General features: G+C 42.5%; 1 protein-coding gene across 2 annotated transcripts in view; it reads left to right on the plus strand.

The window, feature by feature from the left end:
• LOC136436097 (sodium- and chloride-dependent glycine transporter 1-like) overlaps nucleotides 1-11548 on the plus strand; it is a 44588-nt gene that overhangs the window by 22128 nt on the left and 10912 nt on the right. For both annotated transcript variants that reach the window (XM_066429815.1, XM_066429814.1), the window contains exons 4-7: nucleotides 8398-8887; nucleotides 9944-10076; nucleotides 10795-10929; nucleotides 11358-11461. In XM_066429815.1, the coding sequence (XP_066285912.1) occupies nucleotides 8398-8887; nucleotides 9944-10076; nucleotides 10795-10929; nucleotides 11358-11461 (862 nt within the window). The remainder of the gene's footprint in view (nucleotides 1-8397; nucleotides 8888-9943; nucleotides 10077-10794; nucleotides 10930-11357; nucleotides 11462-11548) is intronic.

Genomic DNA, 11548 nt, shown 5'->3' on the forward strand with positions numbered 1-11548 from the left:
GGCTGTTACTGAACTTTTGCAGAAAAGGCTTGAATCATGTACAAAACTCAACAAAAAATTTCAATCACTGTGCCAAGGGGGTATACTTCAAATTTAGAAATTGGTTCAAACATACATTGTATTACCACAGTTTGATGTAACACAAAATGATTAAATCCACCGGTCAACAGTCTTGTCAAGTGGACAAACACTTATTTAAAGGGTCTGGACATGTTTTCAGGTATTTTGGTCCCAGAGCAATTGCATCCATCCAAAGAGAACACATCACTTTGCAAAAAGTGCAGTTCCGTTGCCGTTATTCGCAAACCGTTGTACCTGTACCTAGTCATCCGTGGTTACACTGGCGTATGCAAAGCATGTTTTTATAAGTACAGCGGGTGGGAACAGCATGCCATTGTTTCGGAGAGGCAAAAGGAAAAGGCCGATGTGTTGAGAAGTGTTGTAGACACTCGGCCTCATGCAATGAGAAGATTTTTCCTGCTTCAGCTGCCGTTCTTTATGCCGAGTTGAAAACTGCCGAGGGAAATTATTGTGTCCAGGAAAAGTGCAACGTCTTTTTTTGTCTTGATTTGTCAGTTTATTATTTTTTTTATACCTGAAACAAACTACAAAAGAACAGATTACAGGATTGTAACATGAATAGGAAGATACCTACATGTAATTTTCGGAGTTAAGGAAGTCTCAATTTATGGTACATGTAGCTTTCCTTCCAAACGTCAGCAAAATCTACTGCAGACCCATAATGATAGACAAAAGCAACGGTGGTTCACATACCGTTATTACTCAAAACACTCAAAATGAGTTTGAAGCTGTGATTTTTATCAGTTTACTTTTGACACTGGAAAGTACTAAGACTAACAGCGAGAAAAAAAGCTTGATTCATGTTGGAAAAGAAAATACAAAGATGCAAATTGTGTGCCTGTGTGTCAGCTGCAAAGTTGTTGTTTTTAGTTTCAAAAGCCAAAAAAACTTAGATCTAGATTAGACTGCAAAGCACATGAAATTGGATTTGGAATGTTAATTAGAACAGGAAAAGTAGCACCATTATCCATAACCACTTCAACCTAAAGAAAGCACATTATTGTTTAAGATGATTTTTCCACCATGAAACTAAAGGATGAAAGGATATTCTTAGAAAGGATAACACCAGGACATGATAATTTCCCATGGCTCTTTTAAGCATGCTCACATGAGACAGCAAAAAGAAAGAATAAAAAATGTAATTCCATTGCAAAGGAACAAAAATTATTGTGCAAAAAAAGAAGAGAGAAAGAATTGCATGTATTTTGCTGATTCAAGGTTTTGCTGCCCACCTGAGTTGCTGTTTGTTTGTACGCCCCTGAACCTCAAAGGGGGCAGCTAACTTTGAACTTGGGCGTCTGTTACGGCCATTCAACCGCAGCGCTTAGTGGTACTGCCCTAGGCCTTTTTGCATATTTCTTTTAATGACGTTTCAACACATATTCGAAGTTGGCATGGTAGGGCGAAGGGCACTAGATGGTAGGGTTAAAGGCTAAAGTTAAAAGATTGAATTTGCACAAATATTGGTACCACCAATCCAGGGCTGTCTCCAGGACCTGTCCCTACGTCCTAGGACGGAAGTTTTCTTGTTGGGACGAACAAAAATCAAAGTGCCTCTGTCCAGAAAGTCTTAACTTCATGACATGCTGGAAATGTATTTTCGTAACTTTAAAATTACAGATTTAAGAACGAAAATCAAGAAAATGGGCTCCCCAAAAATGAATGGAACAGAATAAAATTAAAAGCTGGAGACAGTCCTTCACAGAAAACCTTTGTGCCACTAGTCTTTGGAAGATTCAACAACGAACTACATGATAAAAACCAAACAAGCTCTATGAGCTGAGTACTTAACTCAAACAGTCTGCTACAAGCACTTGAACACGCATGTCAAAGGTGAAACAGAAAAATCTGACGTATTTTGCCAAAGCCTGCAGTTGTTAAAACCTAGTCTCACAGTCATGCCAAGTTGAATGACTTGGAATAGAACCCTGGACCTTTGGCTCAAGTGTGGGCAGGGTATTTGAACTGCGACATGTTTACATGACCGTTATACATGTATGCATAACAAACTTGATCAGACAGGCCCATTTGGTAGACAGCCAAGATTTGGTCTTGTTGTTTAGTCTTGTTGGTACATTTGGACCACATCCAAGCCCTGTGCCTGTGGTAAACAGGAAATGTGTCTGTCAGTTAGCAACTACTTTCTTGGGCAAAGCTATGGTAGTTATTTCGACCATAGAAGCATAGTGTATGTACGTATGTGAATATTTAAGTCTTGGGTAAACATTATTTACTTCACAGATGAAAAGAGTCAGGTGGACACTTGCAACGTCTGAAAATTAATGCAGTAATCCAGTGGTATAGATTTTAATTACAATTTTATTTTTCATAATGTATGTATTTTAAGGATAAAGCCTTGTACATACATGTAGGCGCACTATACATTACATTTTTTGTAGATATTTCAAAGGTCGTTGAGCAATTAGCTCACTTTCATGTGAGAGAAATTGAATATTCTGAATTCTACCAATTTGCGGAAAGAACTGCACATGTGTCTTCAGAACACATCTGCATTTAGAAATGCTGTGAATGTGCCGTGTATGTGATAAGAGATGCAGTGCTTACTGTGTTTATAGTCAAGCTAGTTTTGATGGAAAGAAAACAGGAAATTCTACCCTGGGGTGAACTGAATGTCTATATATACATAGCCGGGGGAGTCAGTGTCCTGGGTTGCCTTGTAACAGAATAGTCTAGATCATTCTGGAAGGGCTCTGACAGTAGACAGATGGCACAGATTTTCTGGATTTCATTCATGTTGACTTTGAAATTGAACTGATGAACTTGCCTAGTGGGAGATGTGCAAAGTTGTTTACAGAATTTACAAAGGAGAAGTGATGATCCTCTTTATGTTTTATGGCGTTAGAACACATTCATGTCAAGTCTTGTTGTTGACAGAATGTCAGCTATGACCTTGGAATGGAGCCAAGGTCATTCTGGAGGCAGATTACAACTGTCTCATGGCTGGGGCTGTAATTTGATATTTAGATGGTTCTAGAAGGCATCTGTTTGCTGGATGGGTGGCACAAATTTTCTTGCTTTCATTCACGTTGACTCTGAAGTCATAGTTTTCACCGCACTTAATGTTTGTGAAACAGAGTTCAGTTCAGTAAAACAGAATAAAAGATTACAAAACTTGTTTCTTTTTAAAAGTTGATCAAGCATTGAGTAGGATTTCATATTCTGGAAAGACAATGTCAATTTTAGAAGACACAGAGTTCGGGATTTCATTCATGTTGACTTTGACAAAGACGTTAACAGAAACAAGAAGCGATGATACGCTTATGTTTTATTATCGGAAGACATAAATGCCAAGCTTTACTGTTGACAAAATGTAAGCTATGACGTTGGGATAGAGCCAAGGTCATTTTAGAAGCAGACAGATTGCAAGGGTGCCATGGTCTTGCTGTAGCTTTGTAATGTGATATTTTTGACGAGTCTGGAAAGAATCTGGAAGCTGAACTGATGTCAGTGCCAGAGGGTTTCTTTCTTGTAGATTTTGCGACTTTATTTTATCTTTCACTTCACCAATGAACTTCGTATTGTTATATAAGGGTTGAGAACAAGATGGCAAGTTCACAGTAGTTTTTGTAAACAACAATTTCATACAAATGCATAATGCCAAGTCTAGTCAGGGCTCTGCTCCAGGTCTGGGTAGGGTGAAAGTTGGACAAAAACGGGCAAATTCGAATGAATTTACGCAAGCAAAATTACTTTCGTTTGAAATTGAGAATGTAGCAAGGCTGTGTAGCCCCAGTGTTTCATTTGCTTAGACTCAGGAGTGTTACCAAGTCCAGTTGTTGACAGAATCTCAGCTTTAACCTTGGAACAAGGCCAAGTTCATGTCAGACAGCAGAGGAGGATAGATGACCCCAGGGTGAAGTGTTAACCCAGAGTGAGTGGCCGATCTGGTGCTCCAGATTTATGGCTACATATTTGACCTGTTCGGTGTTGTGCAGTGCTTCATACTGGACATAAAGAGTCTGTTGGCATCAAGTACAGTACATGTAGGGGCATCCTCACTAGCTAGATCTTAACAATGTCTAGAGTTACATGACTGTGGATGTGTAAGGTGTGACAGGTCGTTCCATGTGATAGATGTAGCCACAAGTGTGTGTCTGAGAAGCTGGTGTGTTACCCCGAAGGGCGGTTATACCAGCTGTGGAGATAAAGATACAGATACAGAAGCTGGTGTGTTGCGCTGAAGAGCAGTTATACCGGATATACAGATACAGAAGCTGGGTTATACTGGGTATACAGATACAGAATGATACTCAAAGAGTAGAATGCGCGGGATTGTTTTTCATCGAGTCATGATCAGCTAGAATATGACACTCCTGTCTACATGGGGGTCCAGGTGCATTGGTCAGTAGGTCAGTTTTTTAAGGGTGGCCGGGGTCAAGGGAGGGAATATGGGCTATCCTTTTGCAAAGGTTCAGGGAAAATTTTATGAAAATAAACGGGTAGGCATACTCATGAAAATAGTTTGTCCTGAAACAGTAAAGGACTTGTTAGCTGTAGACTTGAACACACTGGAATAGAATTGTGCATTTTGTACATGTAAATCAATTTGACTAATTAACTTACAATGTAAATGTAAATGACTTCCTTTAGGCTGTTGCTAAACTACATAAAACCTATAAAGAAACAGTAGACAAGATCTAAAGGCTGTCAATGTTAAACAAAAATTGAGTTCCTTAGGTATCGGCAAAGAAGCGCAACAATAAACATGAACTATAAATTATGCAAGAGAGGTCCGAAGGTTTCCATGCAAAATTGGTTTTAAACAAAAAGAAAGAGAAGAAAACGAAAACTGGAAACGAGAAAAAAAAGAAAGTTGAGTGCCATAAGGGCTGAGCGTTGGATGGCCGCAGCAAGCATTAGGACCATGGCACGTGGTCTTGGACTCTTCAAGTGTGATGCAGAATCGAATGTTACTCCACAATCTCACTGACGGTATCCTCTGTGTGGCTGTGTCCATATATAGGTGTGATACTACATTTCTAGGAGAGACCCTACTATCTAACCTTCACAGGGCCTAAGTTTAGGCCCCTGGACTACGTAGCATTGTGCCACCAGCCGCGCGGCTCCGCTCTGCTGTTGCAGTGGAGAGGGAAGAGCTAACAGCATGAGGGATGAGTGGCAATGTAACATGTGATGATGTACTACAGGTACAGGTAACGCACAACATCCATCCTGGTCTGTAAAAACTGCTGTTGATGTTGATTGTTTGTTGTTGCTATTGCAGACAGAAGCGCTGACTAATCCTACACTTGGATCTTATTATAGGAACCCCCTCGGCAGGGCCACGGTAAAGGCACTGCGAAAAGGCGACGCATTGGGGACAAGTGCGCATGATCTGAACTGGCCCGTTGATTGGCCCACGCACCTCGTGGGTATGCCATGTCGAAAAGTGTCCGAGGAATTTGCTAGGTTCGCTATCGTACTGTTTTCTCGTGCGCTATTTCGGTATGGTCTTGTCTCGTGACTATTCCTCGCATCCTCTACTTGCATTTATACATCTCTGGGCAAGTCTGTAGCAGTCTTTTGCTGGTGAACTTCGCACTAAAGTCACGGATTAGGTGTAGAGTATGTTCAGCTTTTCTCAGGTTCAGCACAGCATGGTGTTCTAATGCTGAAGTAGTCAACACAAGATAGCCTGTGGAAGATTTCTTATTTATCAGGCTTTTCTCTGGTGATGTGATCGATAGCTTACGTGAAAGCTGGGTGGACCTCAGTTTCCTAAAAAAAAACAAGTGTTCGTCCGGAAGTTCCAACGTGATCTGTTGTTTTTGATTCAAATATTAAAAGCCACAATAATTTGTTTGCAAGGCTGCAAAAGACAGTTTAACAATTTGTATCGGTCCAGAATAATATTTGATTGAGTTTGGCACAAAGCTATTACAATACTTGAGCATTGTTGCAAATGAAATATTTGGAGAAAAAAAATCAAGTTGAAATCGCACCTACATGTACATGTATCTTGTAAGGAATATCTTTTCTGTATTCTGATCTTTTAGAAATGTCATCACTTATTCCTTAGCTTCAGTTTCACACAAAATTCTAGAATCTCTTCTTACCTCTGTCGCATTCTCTTGTCAACAAACGAACAAATCCTGATCCAAACATCACTCGCTGAAATAGAAACTGTTCTGCTGTACAACAGCTCCCCCTGGCAATGAGTCCAAGAAGTACAGTCTTGTATGTCTTAAAGTATTTTGGAATTTATGTCACAGACAGGCTAGAACTTTCACTGATGTATGCAAAGAACATTACCTACACTGTAATCAACTAAAATCAAAGTCGAAGCAATCAAGAATGCACAACAATGCAAGGATACAGGTAGTTTTTGGTGTTACTGCCAGGTACAAAGCTGTTGGAAGAGCAGTGTTCTCACCAGAATTTTTTCACAGCATAGGGGTCAGGTACAGAAGGCCAACTTTACGCGGCGCAAGTCACGCGTGGAGTGACCAGAGTAGGGAGTAGGCATGTTCTCCCGGAAAATTTGTAAATTCATAACCCAATGAGACATTATTTCATGCATTTTGAGGGATAAATTTTGTGAAGTAGAGTTTTTCCTCTGTCACAGCCTCATTCTAAAGCCAAATATGAACTTTTTATTAGATTTATGAAGGGTCACAAGGTTTGTCCCAGAAAGAAACACCCCTATGCTGGTTGAAACACAGCATAGGGGTGCAGATCACAGCATAGGGGGTCCAAATCACAGCATAGGGGGCCCGTATGCTGAAAAGGCCTGGCGAGAACACTGGAAGAGAGCTTGTCACAGTGCAGGTGTTGCTTTTTCTAGATCTCCAACCAGTTTAGCTCACTGAAGAGCTAGTTTTCTGCTGGTCACAACAGACACGTTCATCGTACCAGGGAAAGTCCCCTCAGTATTTATGATTGGGTTGGACTGGAATAGAAAAGGTGATCTAAAGTATGTGTTTTAAAGATTCAACAAGGGGTTCTGAAGGGTCTTTTTGTGTGTCCAATCACCATGGAAGTATGCAAGTAAACCAACAGCATGTGTACACATTTTCTTGACGTAATCTTCAGGGCCTATATTGGAAGTGTTAAGGTGGTTCAAAGATCGGTGGCAACAGAAGTTGGCATGTTAGAGTTGTATCAAAACACCATGGAAGAAGCAAGCAAATGTGATGATCCACAAATAGCACATGTAGAAATTTTCCAGGACAAGGTTGGTCAGGAATGAAAAAGGTGGTCTCAAGATTCATCGTTGAAGTTGGCATGTTACTGTTAGGGTCTTGTCAAAACATGGAAGAAGTGAGCAAGCAAATGTGATAAACACAAATGGCACATGTAGAAATTTTCCAGGACAAGGTTGGTCAGGAATGAAAAAGGTGGTCTCAAGATTCATCGTTGAAGTTGGCATGTTACTGTTGGGGTCTTGTCAAAACACGGAACATGGAAGAGGTCAGCAAGCAAATGTGATAAACACAAATGGCACATGTAGAAATTTTTCTAGGCAAGGTTGGTCAGGAATTGAAAAGGTGGTCTCAAGATTTGTCGTTGAAGTTGGCATGTTACTGTTAGGGTCTTGTGAAAACACGGAACATGGAAGAAGTGAGCAAGCAAATGTAACAATAAACCACCTACAGCATGAGTAGAAACTGCGAACTTTCTCAACATGGCATACCCACGGTAGAACTGTTTGTTTTCCCTCCACATCCGGACGGAATCGGAGCCTTTATAACCGCCCCTTTCGTTATAAGTACAGGTCTCTAACATTGGACACATACAAGTAGGAATATCGCATCGCCACGGTGACTGGCTGGGAACGTGGGATGGGTGAACTCTGACCCCTCATGGGGCCACTTTGAGGTGTCATGACCATCTGCATGAAAGTTAGAATGATGATGATGATGATGGTGGTTGTCTAGTTCTGCCTGCTCAGTTTGGCGTCATTTAAACATGAGTTTCCAAAAAGACTTGAAAATTAAACATACTATGAATGTATATAAACGAAACTACATGAGAAAACATTCTTATTGTATATTTTCAATTACAATAACAATTTACAAATCGGCGACAGTTGAATGTTGAGAGCTTGCAAAAAAAAAAGAAAATACCGGCAACAAATTTGGCACCAAGAGTTTGAAAAAATTGTTTCCTGCAGCTTGTCTTTTCATAGTTTGAAGAAAAAAAAGAAAGCAAGTAAAAGCTGTAATGTCACTTGCCTGCAAATCAACTTGACTCCTCCAAGTGGCCGTGTATGATGATGGGGGGCTGTATTACTGAACCATGTCGTGTATGTGCCCCTCACACTACGCTAACTCCCGTACCTTCGACCACTCCCAGGGATCGGCTATGGCATGGTGGTCGTGTCAGGCCTGGTCTGTATTTACTACAACGTAATAATCGCCTGGACTCTGCACTTCCTCTTCTCGTCCTTCACGTCGGCTCTGCCCTGGGCCACCTGCGACAACGCCTGGAACACCGAGAACTGCACCCTGGCCGCTAACCACTCCGCTCTGGAGGAGAACGTCACCCGCATCTCTCCCACCCAGGAGTACTGGAAGTACGTGAACCTGTTATTAGTGTGTGTGCGTGTGTTTGTTTGTACGTGTGTGTGTGTGAACTGCACCCTGGCCGCTAACCACTCCGCTCTGGAGGAGAACGTCACCCGCATCTCACCCACCCAGGAGTACTGGAAGTACGAGAACCTGTTATTAGTGTGTGTGCGTGTGTTTGTTTGTACGTGTGTGTGTGTGAACTGTACACTGGCCGCTAACCACTCCGCTCTGGAGGAGAACGTCACCCGAATCTCTCCCACCCAGGAGTACTGGAAGTACGGGAACCTGTTATTAGTGTGTGTGCGTGTGTTTGTTTGTACGTGTGTGTGTGTGTGAACTGCACGCTGGCCGCAAACCACTCCGCTCTGGAGGAGAACGTCACCCGCATCTCACCCACCCAGGAGTACTGGAAGTACGGGAACCTGTTATTATTTAGTGTGTGTGTTTGTACGAGTGTGTGGGTGGGTGTGAACTGCACCCTGGCCGCTAACCACTCCGCTCTGGAGGAGAACGTCACTCGCATCCCACCCATGCAGGAGTACTGGAAGTACGGGAACCTGTTATTAGTGTGTGTTTGTACGTGTGTGTGTGTGTGTGAACTGTACACTGGCCGCTAACCACTCCGCTCTGGAGGAGAACGTCACCCGCATCTCACCCACCCAGGAGTACTGGAAGTACGAGAACCTGTTATTAGTGTGTGTTTGTACGTGTGTGTGTGTGTGAACTGCACGCTGGCCGCTAACCACTCCGCTCTGGAGGAGAACGTCACCCGAATCTCACCCACCCAGGAGTACTGGAAGTACGGGAACCTGTTATTAGTGTGTGTTTGTTTGTACGTGTGTGTGTGTTTGTTTGTACGTGTGTGTGTGTGTTTGTTTGTACGTGTGTGTGCGTGTGTTTGTTTGTACGTGTGTGTGTGTGTGTTTGTTTGTACGTGTGTGTGTGTTTGTACGTGTGTGTGTGTGTGCGTGTGTTTGTACGTGTGTGTGTGAACTGTACACTGGCCGCTAACCACTCCGCTCTGGAGGAGAACGTCACCCGCATCTCTCCCACCCAGGAGTACTGGAAGTACGAGGAGCTATCATTTGTGTGTGTGCGAGAGGGAGAAAATGTGTGTTTGTGTTTTTTGGCGCCATGAATGCTTCATGGATTGTGATGATATTTATGAGGAGAAACGTTACCCACAACTGGAAGTATGGCTGATTTGCTGATTCAGATACCAGAATTCATCTTAATAGACAAAAGGAACCAATTCGAACCAATTTCTAGTTGCACATCCACCCCCTATAAAGTATGCAGCCTCACTTTGAATTTTTCTCTCGTTTCCATAGCAACCGTGTGCTGGGCATCTCGTCCGGTATCGAGGAGACTGGGACCGTCCAGTGGGAGCTGGCGCTGTGTCTGCTGGCCGCCTGGGTCGTCGTCTTCTTCTGCCTCTTCAAGGGCATCAAGTCCTCAGGAAAGGTAAGGGCAACAAACTCGTGTCTTAGTTGTAACTTGTATGTTTTGTGCTTAGGTCAGTTGTGACTATACAGTGCCCACCTGTGTTTGGAGCCCTGAATTGTTTTGCATCAAGGCACTTATTATAAGTCAATTCTGAAGTAAAGGAATCCGTGTAACCCATTACCTTTATTGGCCTTTGGGTCTTTTTACGTGACGACCATTGAGTGAGGAAGAAAAACCTCCCTGAATTAGCCTCAGCTGCAGAAGCTGATCCACAGACTTCGCAGTTAGGATAGAGAGCTCTTGGTTGCTCCTTTGTCTATGTCACGGCCTTTACACACGCTATGTCACGGCCTTTACAAAATGTACATGTTTGTTGATGGTCCTTTTTGAAGTCACTAATGGTGCTTTGATTGACAACATGCAGTGGTAACTAGTTCCATGTCTGCGAGTCTTGTTTGCCATATCTGTAGCTTGGGTTGGTGACCTTTAATGTTATAGGGTATGTGTTTGGACTGGACCATGTTATAAGCGGGCTGTTGGTTGATATTTACCTTCATGAAAAATTCAGGTTACATTTGTATATTTAGGTTATAAGAATAGATAAATTGGCTTTATTTAGTGTGTTGTTGGTAGGTTGTGACAAAAGCTGGGAATGACGAAATTTTGGGCTGCCTGGCGGATATTCTAGTAACTGTAACAGAACCTCCGATTTTGATATCTTGTTTTGTCTCTGCAGGTTGTGTACTTCACGGCCACATTCCCCTACATGATGCTGATTGTGCTGTTCGTCCGCGGTGTGACCCTGGAGGGGGCTGGGAAGGGTCTGGTGTACTACCTGACTCCTGACTTCAGCCGACTGGCTGACTCACAGGTGGGCTAGACTGTTTATGTGTGTGTTCTCGTGTTTTTGTGTCTGTGCCTTTGCAAGTGTGTGTGTGTGTGTGCGTGCGTGCTTGCACATAGATGTTGTATGTTGATGGCAGACTGCCAGGTACCTCTGTTCTGTGGGTTAACACTGTAAGTTGAGGAGGCAAAAGTCTTCCCCAATGTTGTCAATCAATCTTTAACGGACAAGAAAGGTGGACAGGAGCATTAAAACAACATCCTATACACATTGAAAATTTTTATTCATAGGTTTACGTCCAATTTTTGTGTTGGCAATTTCAGTTCAACTTTGAGTCAGACTGACCTTTACCAACAAGGATGAATTTTCAAGTGAAGGCATGTTTGTTGTCTTGTTTGCAGTTGTGTTGAAGAGTAATATTTATTGACAGATGCATGGTTATCTGTTGTTTGCAGGTGTGGTATGATGCTGCCTCCCAGATCTTCTACTCCCTGGGCATCGCTTTCGGGGGAACCCAGGTCATGGCCAGCTACAACAAGTTCAACAACAACACTCACAGGTGAGCACGCAATGTCAGTTGTCTAGTAACAAGCTTAAAATCTTATCAGGAAAACAGAGTAGAAAACCCATATATATGGCCTCCGTC

Source organism: Branchiostoma lanceolatum, chromosome 6, assembly GCF_035083965.1.
Source record: "Branchiostoma lanceolatum isolate klBraLanc5 chromosome 6, klBraLanc5.hap2, whole genome shotgun sequence".
Taxonomy (NCBI): domain Eukaryota; kingdom Metazoa; phylum Chordata; class Leptocardii; order Amphioxiformes; family Branchiostomatidae; genus Branchiostoma; species Branchiostoma lanceolatum.